At 40.1% G+C, this 18409-nt stretch overlaps 1 protein-coding gene across 2 annotated transcripts in view; it reads left to right on the forward strand.

Moving 5' to 3' along the window:
- The window catches only part of LOC122798485 (fibrillin-2-like), a 1115712-nt gene that overhangs the window by 446250 nt on the left and 651053 nt on the right, over positions 1 to 18409 (forward strand). For both annotated transcript variants that reach the window (XM_044067451.1, XM_044067452.1), the window contains exons 9-10: positions 10217 to 10339; positions 13903 to 14025. In XM_044067451.1, coding sequence (XP_043923386.1) covers positions 10217 to 10339; positions 13903 to 14025 — 246 coding nt within the window. The remainder of the gene's footprint in view (positions 1 to 10216; positions 10340 to 13902; positions 14026 to 18409) is intronic.

Genomic DNA, 18409 nt, shown 5'->3' on the forward strand with positions numbered 1-18409 from the left:
TAGTAGAAGTTGAGGCTACTGAATGGAGTGAGGTTGTTAAGTATTCCAACACTGTATTAATCGGGGCTGAAAAGGGGTTAAGTCCTTTTTTGTGAGACCAAAACACATATCTGTTCCACTTACTATAATAAATTTTCCTGCTGGACAGATTATGGGAAGCCAGGAGTATTTTTCATACAGGTGAAGATAGATTATTTTGCCTGGCAATTACTGGAAGTGGAGGTAGCAAGCTGATAGATTTGGATGGACCTACCCTTGTGGATGTGACAGTAATCCTGGAGTTGGGTCCAGAGTCCACTGGCGAGGAACTAGGTGAGGCCAAAGGAAGGGAAACCAGGCTTGGTGCGGCCAGTAGGGTGCAATGAGAATTACTTTGCTTCTCAACTGATGTGCTTTCTTTAAAAATTGTGGAATGAGAGGAAAGGGAGGGAAGACATAAAGCAGACCCATGGGCCAATCATATACAAGAGCATCCCTCGGGGACTCCTCCTGAGGGGGGATTAGGGCAAAGTAGCTGTTGCATTTGTGGTTGATGAGAGATACAAATAGATTGCAGCAAGGCTGACCCCAGTGACAAAAAATATCTGTCGTTACCTTGGGATTGAAAGACCACTCATGAGGCAGGAGAATGTATTTGCTCAGTTTGTCTACAATCATGTTGGAATTCCCGGGAATGTGCATTGCTTCCAGAAAGCGATTGGAGGCTATCACCCATTGCATACTCTCATGGCTTCCTGACATAATGGATCTAGTCCCCCCCTGTTTGTTGATATACCAGACAACCGCCATGTTGTCCGAATGGATAGCAGTTGTCCCTGACAGGAGGGCAGATTGGAATGCTTGCAATGCCAGAAGCACCAGCCTCAGTTCTAGGATGGTGATATGCAAATTGGCCTCTAAGGGGGACCAAGTGCCTTGGACTGTCTTTCCCTGAAAATGTCACCCCCCCACCCCATCAGGGATGTGTCCATGGTCACTACAGCCTTGGGCTGAGGGGGTGAGAAGGGACAACTCCACAACTCTTTTTCTGACTTCATCCACCAAATCAGATCCTGCTTGCAATGGTTTGTTATGTGGATTGGGTGGGACATAGGATGTGTTAATAGGGACCATTGTTATGCTAGAAGCGATTGTAGTAGCCTCATATGGAGTCTCTCTAGAGGAACTATGGATTGTTGTTGCCATTGACCCTAGCAGTTGAAGGACTAAATGAGGTGGGACTTTGTCCTGAGAGAGTATCACTTGGAGCTGAAATCTTAGCATCTGTAGTCTGTGATGAAGAAGAGCGACAAGACAGGATCTTGTGTCGAATGTTACTCCTATGAATTCTAGGCTTTGAGTAGGTACTACTTTTGACTTCTCTTTGTTTATTGAGATACCTAAGACCCGTGCCAGCTGTAGGGTGTAGTGCAAGGTGAGAAGTAGTAGATGCTTGGTGGGGGTGGTAAGGAGCCAATCATCTAAATATGGAAACACCCGGAATCCTTGCAGTCTAATGTGAGCTGTTACTATTGCCATACATTTGGTGAACACTCTGGGGGCTATGGGGAGACCGAAGAGCAGAACTCGAAATTGGTAATGATTGGCTCCCTGCCATAAGCAGCGATATCTTCTGGAGCATTTGTTCATTTTTATATGGTAACACGCATCCTGGAGATCTGTCGAGCACATCCAATCATCTTTTTCAAGAAACGGGAGGATAGACTGAACTGTGACCATCTGTAATTTGGTCTGTTTGCCGAACTTGTTTAAGATGCTGAGGTCTAAAATTGGTCTCTAGTCCCCTGTCTTTTTTGTCACTAAAAAGAACCTTGAGTAAAATCCAGATTCTAATTGGTCTACTGGGACTGTTTGGCTGACTCTTTTTTCGAGCAGCTTTTAAATTTCTTGCACTGCTGTGTCCTTCTGACTGGGTGGAACATTGGGGATTCGCCTTTGCAGCCTCAGATAAAGGTCAAAGGGAATTTGATAACCTCTGGTAATTATTGTCTGCACCCAGGAATCTAATGTTATTGAATGCCAGGCTTAGAGGTGCAGAGAAAATCAATCCCCTGACTGCTTCCAGAGGCAAGTAATCAAACCACTCTTCAGGAGTGCTGGTAGGGCTGCCCAGAAAAGGAATCTTTGGAGCCCTGTTTACGCAGGCCCCTTCTGCCATGGGGGGTCATCTTCCTAATGAAATCCCCCCTCTACCCCGGGGAAAAACTTGTCACGTGTGTCACGAAAAGGCCTTTGGGATTTCCTGAACCACATCTTTCCACTTCTCTGATTCCTGGTGTAGGATCATTGGGGAGTGAAAAAACTTCTGCCCCCACCAGACAGGGTCTTGCCATCCTTCTCACACCTGGCTAACATGTCTTTAACTTTTGGACCAAATAGAGAGGAATCATCAATGGGACCACTGAAGGAAGTTTTGAACGAGTCCGCAAAGTTGCATAAGCGCATCCAGTCCAGGCATGACATCTCATGAAAACGCCCGCACCCACTGCTCTGGCCACCCCTTTGGTTGTATGCTCAATCAACCACATGACTGAATTAGATATTGACTCCAGGGCGGCAAGCTAGAAGACAACTTTGTCACATACCTCATCAGACACTGCTCCTGCTGAGGTCCCTGAAAGTTTTGTGATCAGGTCCCTTTGAAGATGGGTAAAATGTACCAAATTATTCAATAATCATATGGCAAAGGTCATTGAAGCATAAACCCGCTTCCCTTATCTGTTCAACGTCCAAGACTCTGTTTGGAGGATGGACAGCTCTTCTCTGTGAGTTCTTTCTTTTATGGTCACCACCACTACCATAGCACCTACTGCCAAGCCTTTGGGCCAGTGGAGCTGATCCTCTGAGGGGGGGGGTATTTTGTCCAGTCTCCAGGGGATTGGCTCACTGGTGTTAGGGGCCTTCCAAGAGTGCTGCATAATCAGCTTGACCAACTCATTTGCAGGAGGGATCACCCAGGAAGTAGAGGGTTGGGCACGTAACACCTGCAAGAATACAGATGCCTCTGAGGAAGAGTTGGTGGACTTCCAGTCACCTCTCTGTTTTAAGATCTCTAGTACATCTCCATGGGAGATATCTTTGACCATGGGGACCCTTCCCCCTCATTATAATCTGTATCTTCAGTGAGAGATTCCTCAGGTGAATCAACGTGCTTCCTCTTGCACAATCTCTTATGAGGTGGCTCATCAGGGGGAAGGTCTGAAGAGGACTCCAAAGAGAGGGTACCCTGTGGTAGGGTATCTTGCTGCTCCCATGCCCATTGCCCCAGTGTAGTGGACAGTGGCAGCTGTGATCCAGAGGACATGTATGTATGACATTCTGGCTCTGAAGGAGCCAACTGTGAGCCTGCTGAGGTGAGTGCCCTATCCATAACCTGGAAGGCAGACCTGCCCGAAGAAGAATGGACGTCCAGAACCAAAAAAGACAACCTCAGAACCGGGGTCACACTCCACTTTGAAGAGCCCACCTCCAGTGAAGGAGCCATGAGAAGACTTGGAGCTGTCAAAGCAACCAGGACCATAGATGGCACCATAAATAAAATCAGTGTCATTCTAGGGCTCATGGTGCCTACAGACCAGTCATGGTCTCAAGGGTGGGTCAGCTCTGACTGAACCGTGGTCCACAGGGTAAGTTCCAGAATCACAGTAAGATCCACCAATGGAACCAAAGAAGCTGGCACCAGGAGGGGGCATCAGCATTGAGGAATCCAAGACCTGTGGGGAGGTTGAAGGAGGAATATAGGTTGGAGTCAGTGGAGACAAACCCTTGGCTGCAAGTGGGAGGGAGGTCCTAGATGGGGTTGGGATAACTCTGGCTGCTGGGAGCTGATCCACAAGTCTCACTATATCAAGCTCTGAAAGGCTCCTAGTGGAATAAGTGGACATTCCCAATGGAGATACTGGCCAGTCAAGAAATGGATTAAGCTTCTGTCCAACAAAGGGGTCAACAGGGAATATCGGGTCCTGGCTAGTGTCTCAACCTTTGGCACTGTGGTTGAATGACCAGAAGGTTGTGAAGGGAGGGAGTGACCGATTTTATGGGAGAAGCTATTGTTGGTGCTGAGAGGGTCTACGGTACAGTGGAAGGGGTCGGTACCATGGCAATTGTTCTAGTTGGTTCCATTCTCAAAGACAGCACCGTGGAGGGAGTTTTAGGCTCAGGTGCGAGATAGTTGCCAGTATCAGTTTGGCATGTTTAGTCTGTGGTTCAGTATGAACCTGGGCTTTAGAAGTTTTCAGTTCCTGTGATTGAGGAGACACTGGGATAGAATGACTCCTTTTCGTTGTCTTTATTAGGAGGGGTTGATATCTCCACCTCATATAAAGCCTCCAAGAAAGAGGTTTTACCTGACCCTTTAAAATTAACTTATTTTTGCACTCTGATAAGGTGCGGGTACTAAAGACCTTACAGAGCTTGCACAGAGGTTGAACCTGCAAATGTGGTACGCCTAAACAGTATATGCAGGAGATGCCCATCGGAATTTGGCATCTTCCTGCCACATTTGTCACACTGTTTAAAGCCAGTGTTACCTTTTTTGTCAGCCATCGTTAACAAATACAATAAGAACAGCAGTGAGATATTCTGTCTCACACACACACACACACACACACACACACACACACACACTAAGGAAAAAGTTTATATATATATATATATATATATATATATATATATATATATATATAATACTAACAATGGTAACAAGGGTATACCCAAGAGGTAAAAAGAAGGAAGGGGAAATACCAGTGATGGTATTGAGATTACCAAGAGATAAAGGGAAGGTAGGGGCCTGTACCAACAATGGTACATAGAAATACTAACAAGGTAATAAGGAGAAAGAATGCATGCAGACAGTAAAAGGACTATACATATATATATATATTTATATATATATATATATATATATATATATATATATATATATATATATATGTATATAGATAGATAAAGGTATAATGATTATTCAGATGTAAAGGAATCATACAGAGTAAAAAGAGGTTAGAAAAAACAAAAATAGGAAGGAAAAAGTGGAAATATTAATAACAAACTCATAAATAATTGGTGGGAAAATATTACTCTCAGTGAACAAGCATTTATGTAAACTGTAGGGCTCTGACCTAAACAGTTTAATTTATTAAATCTTTGTGATACATTTTGCTGGTTTGTAGATGTTGGCCTTGTAGTTAGGCCTGGATGACTCAGTGGTGCATTGGTTTACATTGTCGCCTCACAGAAAGAGGTTTTCCAGTTTGATTCCCAGCTGGGGTGCCTTCTGTGCAGAGTCTTTATGTCCTCCATGAGTTTGTGTTGGTTTTCTCTCGATGCTCCAGTTTCCTCCCACATTACAAAGACATGCATCTGGAGTTTTTCTCCCCAGCCTCAGTTGAAAATTGTCTTGTTCCAAATCAGGCTTTCCCAGTAAACTAATGTTAAATAATAAAATTTCTAGGCTAGTATTTTTTCTTTAATTCTATAATTGTTCTTATATATTTTTCCATCGCTTAGTTGTTTGTGGTGCAGTGGTTAGCATTGTCACCTCACAGCAAGAGGTTCTCCGGTTCGATTCTCAGCTGGAGTGCCTTCTGTGCGGAGTCTGCATGTCCTCCCTGCGGTTGGGTGAATTTTAAGACATGCAGGTAGGTGCAAGCGTGTGTGGGGGTGCCTTCTTTGAAGGTTGGGGGTCGGGCTGGCAACTTGACCCCATAAAACTTCACTGCCAATCATTAGCGGACTGGAGTTCCGCTGTTGTGACGCCTAACCAGGAAAAGCTGAAAGACAGTAGTCATTTAGCCATATCTGGAAAATACAATTAACTTCATTATTTTTGAGGAATCAAAATTGCAGTCACTCAATTTTCAAATACAAAAAAATATTACATTCATATGCCTTTCATCCCTTATGTAAAATGATATACTTAACTTTATTATCTTTAAATGCTAATGGCTTAAATGAATCTAAGAAAAGGGAATGTTTACTAAAATACTTAACCTTAATAAGAATTTCAAAATATTATTTCAGGAAACCCATATTAAACACTCAAGTAGAGATATATGTCCCTCCTAATCAATACAAAATCTTATCTTAATCAACTTTTAAAAACAGAAGGAGATCTGTAATGATTTTATGGAACTCAAATATGCTCATTCTACAGATCATTAATAAATTAGAAGATAAGGAAAGACTTATATTAACGATAATATTGAAATATAATAATATAATTTGGACTCTTGCAAATCTTTATTGGTTTCCATGGATCAGTGTTAGAAAAGTTAAGCAACACTTAGGTTATGTACTAGAAAACTCAAAAGGTATTTTGATAATTGGAGGTGATTTAACCGTATTAAATAATTCTGAGACTACTGCTATTAGAAACTCGAGAAATACTCCAAGCTAAAGTTCTTAACAAGTGGATTGAATTGCTCAACTTAAAAGATATATTTATAATAAGGGAAACATCTCCCTGAAATATAGACATTATTCTTATATGTATGGCTCTCAAACTAAAATAGATGAGATCATCACCTCTCACAATTTAATTTCATAAAGTATCTAATTTAATATTTTCTCCTGTCCATAATGACCTTACTTTTAAAATATTACTCAAAAGTTAACAAATTATCTATCCTAAACAGAATCCCTGACTATATAGGATCAAAGGAGGTTACCAAGTAACTGCCATTGAGCCTTTTTCAAGCCTAGTCATTCATGTCCCAATTTTCACAATTATCATTATTAATATTTTAACCGTAATGAATTTAAACCTTGGCTTATATCACAAATACAGGCAAGCATAGGAGGACTATGGCTGACCAAGTTCGCAGACGACTGCAAACTAGGGGCATAATTGATTCTCCGGCTGATACAGAAACCCTCCAGATGGATCTCACTGAGACAAATACCTGGTGTCAAAATCATGGCCTCAAGCTAAATGCCAAAAAGTGCATAGTCACCCTCTTTGGAAAAAACAAAGTACCTGTGAACTACCACATAGGTGGTAGTCCCCTAAATACAGAAAATGTAATAAGGGATCTGGAGACCCAAGTAGATAGTAAGCTCTCCTCTGATAATCATATTGCCAAGGTGGTTAGAAAATCCTTCTATGTGGCCCACGTAATCACAAAAGGGTTCACATCTAGAACAAAAGAGGTTATTGTGCCTCTCTACTCATTACTCATTAAACCCATCATAGAATACAATGCCTCATTTGGGATGTACCTTACAAGACACCTGCAACAGCTGGAAAGACCACAAAAGTACCTCACCAAGAGGATTACTGGCCTCAAACAGGTGCCCTATGCAGCCCGACTCAATAAACTCCAGCTGTACTTGGTTGCATACCGCTTACTCAGAGGTGATCTCTGCCTGACATACAAGGCCATGTCCAACCCAGAATTGATGGACATGCTCCACCTAAAAAAAACAAATCCCAGAGAGCCACATGCTCTAGAGATATAAACCTCACCACAACGATAAATAGGACATGATGGAGGAATAGATTCCTATCCCAGAGACTCCCCTTGCTTTGGAACAGGATTCCAATATACATCAGGCAGAGCCCCTCACTAACACTCTTCAAGAGAAACCTTGACGGGTGGATGAGAAACAGAAAATTTATCCTGGGGATCACTGCAGCGGCTCTGCTGGACAGTGGAGCAGGGAACTAATGGCTCTGCTGGACAGAGGCACAGGGAACTAATCTAAGGGGGTGACGAAAGCCAACACATTCTGGCTAGGCTTATAAATGCCCTTGGGCAGATAGCCTACTACTTACCTATGAACCTATGAACCTATGAAGATAAAGTATTCCCAAGAAGTTAGTAATATTATAATATGAGACTTGTTAAAGCCTACATCTGTGGGTAGATAGAAACATGGTACAAGAAAAAAATTAAAAGAATGGAATGAGCAGTTCATTGAGATGCACAGTAAACTACAAATTAAATTACAATATGAATGCCAAAGATAAAAATCAAGTAAGTGACACTTTAAAGGGAAAATAATTAGAAGTACTAAAACATTCGACAGTATTACCTCCTGAAAATTTGAAATTAATTTCCTATGCCAAGTAATCCAAACACGTACATAATCTTTCAAAAAGAGTAACAATAAACTTGAGTATGATATGAATATTATTCAGGTGATTATTAAAAATACTAAAAATAATACAAGATATACTTATATAGGAGATACATTAGAAATTTTCAGCCAATATTAGACTTCCCTTAATAACATGAATCAATCAAATCTTAATCAGAATTTGAATACATCAGTTACCCAGTACAGAAAATTTAAACGAAATCTCCCTTGAAATTAATAAACTTGCTAAAAAATAACTTACAAAGCAATAACAGACAAAATAAGAAGCTTAGAAGCAAATAATCTCCAGGAGTTGATGGCATAATTCCAGAAATCTTTAAATTGCTACTGTGTCATGTGATACATCTTTTTAAAGAAGTCTAGTAGATATTCAATAACTTTGAACAATTATTCCATCTTTGGAATATATGTTAATTTGTCAAATATTTAAAGAAGCCCACCAAATAACAAAAACAGTATGAATTGTTATCTTCTTATGACTATTCCTGCACTTGCAATAAAGATTATCACCACAAAAAAACCCCACAAAAAACAGAAGAATAAATCTCCACAGTCTCAAGAATTTTTGTCATCATTAAGAGAAGTGACTGCAGAAGACTCTACAATAAAAAAAACAAGAATATTTCCAAAAACCACTTATAAAAGACCCATGGTATAAGACTCTTTTTTTAATTGACTTTTATCAAGGACTAAATGCATCTCCTAATTCTAATGTCCGAGTTACTAACCTTTTTGATTCCTTATTCAAACAAGTGATAAATTACAAATATAAAAATGTTTGTTTTACTGGAATGATAGGATATATTATTATAGCAATAACCCACACCTGGGTGTGGGTAATGCTGGATTTACCCACGGTTGGTGTGGTTTGGTAACGAGGGCGAAGCCCACACACAGAAGTGGGTTATTGCTATTATACAATGACATTATTTAAGAAAAAAAATAATTACTTTTCTTAAATAATGGCATTGTATAATGCCTCCTTGCTGCCCTTCTGCAGCTGTCTGATGTACTGTGCATGCGTATGCCTACACAGTACATCAGAGCTGTCGGTGTAAGAAACGAAGAAAGCAAGATCTCCGTTGCTTTTTACAAACTGTCTTGCTATGTTAAAGGAGTTTAACATAGCGAGACAGCTTTAAAAAAGCAACGGAGAATCTCCGTTGCTTTTTTTAAAGCTGTCTCGCTACGTTAAACTTGTTTAACGTAGTGAGACGGTGTGTAAAAAGCAACGGAGATCTTGCGTTCTCCGTTACTGTAAAAAAAGAGTTATACTAATGGAAAAAGTCTGGGCGACCGGACCTTTTTCCATTAGTATAACTCTGATTTACAACGTGCACATTGACCAATCAGCGCACATGTTTTGGAATATTAATGGGGGGGTCATTGTATAATAGACTATATTGAGATTACAAGCAATAATATTTATTTTATTTCAGTCATACCTTATAAATATTGTAAATAGTTTAGTATGTGTTATCCTTTTTATCTGCATTACTGTTTTGTTAAATTCATATTTGTTCTGTTTACCAAATTTGAATGCTAGTAAAATTTAAAAAAATAATAAAATCTTTAAGAAAAAAATATGATCAGGTTTGAATTCATAACCATGTTGCTATATGTTCATTCCATGATTGTCAGAATTTGCCTCTTAGCTTCATTCTCATGCTGATTTTCCTGACATTCATATATCTCAAGGAAATAACAAGCGCCTATTTATGATTGGAGACCCAATCAAAATCCTCTCTATTGTTTGTTGTTGGTCTTCTTGATCTTACACAGGCCAAATGCATGTTTATGTGTTTCCTTGGAATGAATCACAATAGATAATGACTAGCACATGTGGAACTTTACAGAATATATTATATAATACATCTGTCACAATTGATAATGCCTAACATATTTTAACACTACAGAATATATTATGTAATACATCTATTCGAGTATATTTATGAGCAGAGAAACAACTTCTGACTGTAAATCATTTCCTGCTTCTTTTAAACAATGCTGATTTGTAATTCTTAATAATGTGATCTTCTTTACCTGGTCTAATTTCTATGTTTGCCTTATATGCTTCTATATTAAAATATAAAATGAGCTTTGTGATTTATTCATGTAGATGAGAATGAGTGTGCCTCTGGAAAACATGGATGTGATATCAACGCAAGATGTGGCAATGTTATTGGCTCCTACTTCTGCCAATGTTACCAAGGATTCAATGGTGATGGATTCACCTGTTTTGGTAAGTGCTTGTATCAATTATGATATGCATCTATCTGGCTCTGATCTTAAAATAGACAAAATCAGCTGTTGGTCACTGGTTCAAACACAACAGCAGACATTAATGTTCCACAAACTTTCTGTTTTCCATATCTAACTCTAGTTTTCATCTAATTGTACTGTAAATCTTCGGCTTTCCTCATGTTTACATAGGTTCATAGGTGTGTGCTAGTCTAATGGGCCTGGAGCCTTCACAAGCCTAGCCCATGGAATTACCCTGGCATCGTGCCACCCAACCTTAGTTCCTAGTGCCTCTGTCGAGTAGAGCCACTGGGGTGATCCCCAGGGTGAATTTTCTATTTCCCATCCACTCATCAAGATTTCTCTTGAAGAGGGCTAGTGAGGTGCTCTGCTTGACATGTATGGGAAGTCTATTCCATAGCATGGTCAGTCTTTGAAGGGGAAATATTCCGTCAAAGAAATGAGTAGCCATGGCTAAATGCACACCAGTGTTTGCAAACATGTTTATGGCAGAATGGGAGACCTAATTTGTGTTCAGTTCACTTTACCAAGATCAAACTAAATGTTAATTATGATTTTTGGATGACATTCCAGTTCCTTGGAAAGGTATAATTGAACAGGCTCAGGAGTTTGTGAATTATTTGAGTAGGACAAATTAATTTTTGAAGTTCACATTTAGGATTAGTGACATAGAAATGGATTACATGGACATCCTTATCAAAAGGGACACTGCAAGTCATACCATCACATCATCTATTTTTAGGAAGAAAACATATTCCAATTCTCTGTTAAGATTTGACAGCTGCCACCCCTTACAGCATAAGAAAAGTGTAGCAAAGGGACAGATGGTGAGACTGTCTAGATTAACCAGTGAAGATGATAGCTTTTTACTGGAATTGAATAAGTTGGTTGATATGCTTATTGATAGGGGATACCCCATTCCCTTATTGTCTAAGATTAAGAAGGAAGTCATAAGAAACAGGAAGGGTAGATTTACCCCCATCTTAAAATCAAGAAACAATGACCAGAATTTACACAGGTGTGATGCAGTTGATTTTGGGCATGATGTGATGGTTATTGAGTTTAACAAATGTGCCTATCAGATAATTTCTAGACTAAATATGTTTTGGGAAGACATAGTTTCCAACAATTTAAAATGAAAGTGGGTATGAAACCAAACATGACTTTTAGCAGAGGAAGAAATTTAATAGAGCTACTCGAGTTAGGTCAGCAAGCAGGACAGAGTACATATAGATCACACATGGGAAAATGTGACTTCTGTAGATGTTGCAAATACATTAATGATGGCCTGTATATATCCATCCCTGGGTATGATAGAAACCTTGAGTATCCTGGCAGATGTGACTGTGACACACGTTACATTATTTATTTTGCATCCTGTACAGCATGCCTGGCATTTTATGTTGAGAAAACTGTCAGGAAGTACAAGGAAAGGATCTCAGAACACATGCGTGATGCAAAAAACAAGAAAGAAGGCAGTGCATTATATATATACAGCACTAGATGCACACATTTTAAAAAACGTTTATTTTTTATTATTGATAGGATTAAAATCAATGAAAGAGGGGGAGACCCTAAATTGAACATAGAAATCAGGGAAACAGAATGGCAGATTAGACTTAATGCCCATTTACCCCCAAGAATGAGATGATTTCATCTCTATCAAAGCCATTTTGAAAAATAGAGCTACTATCATTTAGGAACCACGATATCCTGCTGTAGAGGTTCCATTTCTTGCTGGTTACCATATACTAATGTAAATTTTACCTTATTTTATTATCTTATCACCCAGTATGTTTGGTTGTGGGGGGGGGGTGTTTAACACAAATTGGTTACATGCATTTTATATTTCATTTATTTTATATATATATATATATATATATATATATATATATATATATATATATATATATATATATAATTTTATTGTAGTTTTTTATAAGTATATAAGGAATTGTTCATAACAATGTTTTATGAAGTGCATACAATGTAAGAACTTACAAGTTTTAGTGTAGCAATTAACACTTGGTGATTAATTAAGGCAATTAAATGTTTGCGTTCAAGGGTATAAATTTTAGGTTTGTAATGTCCACGTTAACTTTAATGATGCCCAGTGTGGGGTGAAAGCGTTCAGTTCAACGTGGTTTTTGCTGCGGATTTGTTTTACAGTAAAGGTGTACCATTGCTAAGCAGAGTGGTTATTTTATTATTTTTTTTATTTTTATTGGATTCAATGACTACTCCTGGTTTGCAATCATCTATGAATCTGGTCAGCCAGAGGCCTTTGAATTTGGCTTTTAAACTAGAGAAGAAGATGCCAAAGTACGGAGCCCTGACTAACTCCACTGGTGAACAGCCTCTTTATGTAATTAGCCTCAGTGGTCCTAACCAATGGGCCCTATCCATGAGCCAGCTAATTATGCAATGTGTTATAAAAGGGTATATGCCTCGTTCTGTAAGTTTGTTGACAAGGCCATAGTAGGGTACTGTGTCAAATTCTTTAACTAGATCTAAGTAGGCAGTATGCACCACCTTCCCCATATCTTTTGCCTTAGAGACATTTTCAAAAAAATCCACCTGGTTCAGTAAGCATGACCTGCCTTTAACAAAGTCATAGTGGGATGGACCAGGATCTGGAGGACTCCTATGCCCTTGTTGATAATTTCCATGATATGTTATAGTCCTTCTAAACAGCTTCTACTTCATAGAATAAAACCTTTCATATTCCATATTTGCTTTACTTTAGTAGTTTTTGCATGTGTCCTTTGCACTTTGTCCTTCTTCCTCTCTTTCATATTAATTGGTAATGAAAATGTCCTAGAAATCTCTAGCATGTACCTTATCATTGTTGCATAAAAGAAGAAAAGCTCTTTCCTTTCTGTTGATCTTATACAAATAACTATACATGATGTTGATCTCAGCAGGATACCTCAGTATGAAGCATTTGCATTCATAGAGTATTCAGGTGTGTCACATTTCATTTATTTCAAAACTACACTGCATGTGAGTGAATTGGGTCACTAGACACAAACATTTCAGTTGTGGTAAAATTCAAACATTTTATCTGTTTGCATAACATGCAAATGTATCATGTCCACAGGAGAGTACTGGAAAAATCAAACCACTTTGCAGAATATAATATATTTGTAGCTGTTTGTCTTAAGCCATTGAGCTCTGTTAAGTTTAGTCTAACCAGTACAGAGTCCTGCATATATGTAGTAACTTGGGTCCTGCTCTGCCTTTACTAACTTGCATATGATTACACAATTAGATTTCATACTAAGTCCTTGAAAAATATTCTGCTTCCATCACTGCATTATTGTATGTATTAAAATCTGAGTCTACATGTGGTTACATAGCATGCCTATAGGAAAAATTAAGTTAGCGGGATACTTTGTGCATATGACATAAACTTGCATTGCATGTGTCTGTAATATAATAGTAAGACAGAAGGTACTGAGAGTCTTATCATTAAGACTAAAAGAATGGTCACACACAGTGTTTGCATTCAGCAGTAATCCATTTCTTGCCTGAATGTTTCAGATGTTGATGAGTGCTCCCTGAGTAATGGCAGCTGCCAGCATCGGTGTGTAAATGAGCCTGGGACTTTTCACTGTGAATGCAATAAAGGCTATGCTCTGATGGGAGGCAACAGGAACTGTACAGGTAATTCAGGCTTGCTATCCTCATGCTTATATCTGCATCTACTTAGTCTACACAAAAGGCTTATATATGATGTTTTCAAACCGGTTTTATTTTTGGATTTTAAGTGTTACACATAAAATTTATGTGAATGATGCTTTCAGAGTTGGGTATGCAACTCTTGAACCAATATTTCTAGCAAACACTTTATTCAAATATCTATATCTCCTGGTCTGACATATTGATGCATTTGCCACATATTCCGAATTTTTCTTCTTTTTGTAATAATCTTTTTTGAACATGGCATCCATCACTGTTTATTGCCCAGATATTCTGCGGGGGATGCTGCACTGCTAAATTCTGAAATGTCCGAATTTGAAAATGCTGCTTCTATAATCCTTCAGTAGACAACTGTCCCATTTGCTTACTGTATGAATAATAAATGCCCAATGCTTAAGGCGGCATAGTACTACAGTCTGCAAGTTTACTTTGTGTCTAGTGTGAAGATGTTCTTTGTGTTTCACTGTTGCAGTCATTACATTTGGGTAATCTGCTGGCAGGTTGCCCTCAGTCGGCCTGATTAACAAAGTCTTGGGTCCTGCGTCGGTTGCTGTCCCTTTTTCCATGCTGTTAGGTCGTCAGGGGTATAAAACATGCAGCCGACGCCATTACATCAGTCTTTCTTGCCATGCAGTGCCCAAAACAGAAGCAGTTCACAAGTGCCGGTCAGCAACCTCCTGAAATTATAATTTTCGAGTTTCAGAACCGAAGTCTTCAACTTAAAGCTAAGTACCCCATTGGGGAAACTTTTTCTTGCTCCTTACCGATGTCAGTAAAAGTTAATAATTGCATTACTTGGGGAAAGCAAATATCTCGTAAAGATTTTCATTCATACTGTATTCCTTGCCTAGGCCCTGACCACGACGTACCTTGCTGTTGGTTTTGTGCCTTATTTAATCAGTGCACTATCTGTCTTCGGTATATTTTTGCCCCTAAATATTTTGGTTCTCAGTTTAATTATCCAAAAATGTCATCGGTTAGCCATTCGACTACCAGGATTCCGAAAAAAACACAAAGATAAAGACAGAGACAGGCTGCCAAGGTCCAAAACTGCCAACGACGCTTCTCCTAAGCCAGTCACCAATTCGCCGGTACTCAGTGAGGCGCTTTTGCAGCCCCTGATACCTGCTACTTCTGATTCACAGGCCTCTCCTGAGACCCATTTGGAGTCCGGTATGCAGCGAGATACTTCAACTATGGAACCCACGGATGTCTCTACCTTGGATGGGTCCAAAGCCGCTGTGCAGGCACCGGCCTCTGAGGGTGTATTCAGGCCTACAGACTTGCATAGTAAATTGACACTGCCTTCATTTCTAAGGCCTAAATCTCATTCCATGTCTAAAAAACTGATGCCCAGGCCACATGCTCAGGCCCCTATGCCTAAAAAACAAATGATAAAAATGGCTGAAGATCTAATAGCTCTTATCAGAGGTAGTCAAACCCTCCCCTCCTCTAAGAGTCCTAGGGTTGAGCTTGATTATGAATTTTCTGATCAGGATTCTGTTTATTCTGACTCTTCTGATGACCTGGATTTGTCCATACCTACTTATGAGGATTCTGATGCAGAGGATTCCATTCCCTCTGCTTCCCCTCCTGAGGATTTTTCTTTTGGGGAAACTTTACATACTTTAAGAGAGCATTTCCACTGGGAAAGCCAGGAATTTTCTGATTCAAAAGACAGGCTTAGGGATTTCCTTTTTCTACCTCAGCATGGGCCTTTGGCTATATCTCCTGTACTAGACATTGTTGATGATGTGTTCTCGGAATCCAGTTTGGCCCCTGATTCCCTGCCTCCAGCTCCTAGTAATCCTGACAGATACTACAGGGTTCCTGAGTCCCACAACTTCCTTTTCAAAAATCCTGTTGCAGATCCAGAGACTATTTCTCAGGGGCCCAAGGGCATTAATGCTTCTACTGCTAAAATTCCTACCTCTTCTGATAGAGACTCCAGGGTGCTGGATAGATGGGGTAAAAAGGTTTATACATCTGCAACCTTGGCAATCAGAGCTTTAAACTGCCAATTTCATATGTTAAAATATCAGCAACATATTATTGGACTGCTTAAACAGAAAATGATGTTGATTCCTGACTGTGTAGAAAATAAAGATTTACAGGATTTAATGCATTCTGCTGAACAAGTTGGAAAACATACTTTGCAATGTGGTTTTGATTCTTTAGAGGCCTCTTGCAGGGCTGCTGTTACTGGGTCTGTGCTTAGATGGCATGCTTGGCTTAAGGAGCAATCTTTGCCTGATCATGTTAAAGCTAAATTGTTGGATGCTCCTTTAAATCAGGACCGCCTGTTTGGCAACAAGGCTGAAGAAGTTCTTAAAAAGATGGAAGAAAAAGCTAAATATATGCAAACTATTAAAGAAGTGCCACCTCCAAGATTTAGTAGGCACTGGCCTACTAAGAATTGGTCCTTTCTAGCCCCTTCCAGATCCTCTCAAGCCAAACCCAGACACAGCAAAAACCCCAGGTTTCAGTCCCAGGGGACTCTCAGAACTAAGCAGGGGGGGCCTCCACTTCCAAATCTGGAAATAACAAGACACCCCACTATGGTAAACAGTCTCAATGACTTCCTTTTACAATTCCCAAGCACTTATCTTTTGACAACCCCTTTGGGGGGAAAGATTGCTCTTCATGCAAAGAACTGGGAACTCATAACCCAGGACAAATGGGTTTTAAATATAGTGTCCCAGGGATACAAATTTCACTTCCACACGTTGCCAACACCAAACAGGTGGCCGAACCTGCCCCCAAATCAGTGGGCAGAGGCTCAAAAACAAGTACTTTCCCTCTTAAGCATGGGGGCTATTCAACTGGTACCAGAAGAGGAAAAGGGACAAGGTTTCAACTCCAGGTTTTTTCTGGTACCCAGAAAAGAAAAATCATGGCGTCCAATCCTGGACCTGTCTACTCCAAACACCTTTCTGGAGATTCCAAAATTCAAGATGCTGACTCTTCACCAGTTACTTCCTATGCTAGGCAAAGACACCTGGTTGGCAACACTATATTTAAAAGAAGCATACCTGCACATCCCGATCAGGGAATCTTGCAGAAGATACCTACACTTCAAAGCAGGCTACATGCATTATCAGTTCTCTGCACTACCCTTTGGCTTATCTACTGTTCCCAGGGTATTCACAAAGTGCCTGGCTCTAGTTATTGCATTTTGCAGGCAAATTAATATTGAAATGTACCCATACCTGGACGATTGTCTAATTCAGGCAGAAAACCAGGGCATACTTTTAAATCATCTGGTGTTTGTAAAAAGAGTTCTAACTTGTCTGGGGTACACCATAAACTAAAATAAATCACAACTGGTACCCTGTCAACAAATTACATTCCTGGGTGCAAGCTTGAATTCAACTGCCCAGATGGGTTTCCTCATGCCAGAAAAGCAAATTCATTTGGTAACCTACTTCAAACAAGTGGCCACAAAAACCCTGCTATCTGCAAGACAAATATTGTAAGCCTTGGGGTTCATGGCCTCCAGCATTCTTCTAATTCCATATGCAAGACTGTATATGAGGAAACTACAGTGGTATCTAAAAGGTCTATGGAGTCAACATTATCACAGCCTATAAACAATGATTCCTATCATACGTTGCCTACGCCTGGAGTTCCTCTGGTGGGCAGAGGCCTGCCACCAAAACAAGGGACTACTGTTCACACTACCCCCTGCCGCCCAAACCCTAACTACAGATGCATCAGACTATGCATGGGGGGCTCACCTGGCAGGGAAGTGCATTCAGGGAAAATGGAACCCAAATCAAATGCACCTACATATCAATCAAAAAGAAATGTTAGCTGTACAGAATGTTCTGACAGCCTTCAAGGACTACATTCTTCCAGGACAACTAATGGTAAAGACGGACAACACCACGGATATGTGGTACATAAACAAGCAGGGGGGTACACATTCCTACCCCCTCTGCAGACTAGCCATGGCATTGTGGAACACAGCCTTGAGCTACCAAGTGCACCTACAAGCTCAATTCCTGCCAGGAAAATTGAATACACTGGCAGACGGACTAAGCAGAAACCTCATGGACCCACACTAGTGGAAACTGGAACCAAGGATTTTCAACATGTTGACAAGCGAATGGGGGAGCCCAGACATAGATCTATTTGCCTCCCCCCAGAACTACCAGTTGGACAAGGTTTGCATTAGGACTCCCCACAAACAAGCCTGGAAAGTGGATACTCTGTCCTTCAGCTGGAAAAACCTACCAGTCTACGCCTTCCCCTCCACTGCCTCTGCTCTACCAAAGTTCTACTAAAAGTCAAACAGGACAAACCAAGGATGATCTTGATTGCTCTAGACTGGCCGCACCAACACTAG

The sequence above is a fragment of the Protopterus annectens genome, chromosome 3.part1, assembly GCF_019279795.1.
Source record: "Protopterus annectens isolate FY-2018-M chromosome 3.part1, PAN1.0, whole genome shotgun sequence".
NCBI lineage: Eukaryota > Metazoa > Chordata > Ceratodontiformes > Protopteridae > Protopterus > Protopterus annectens.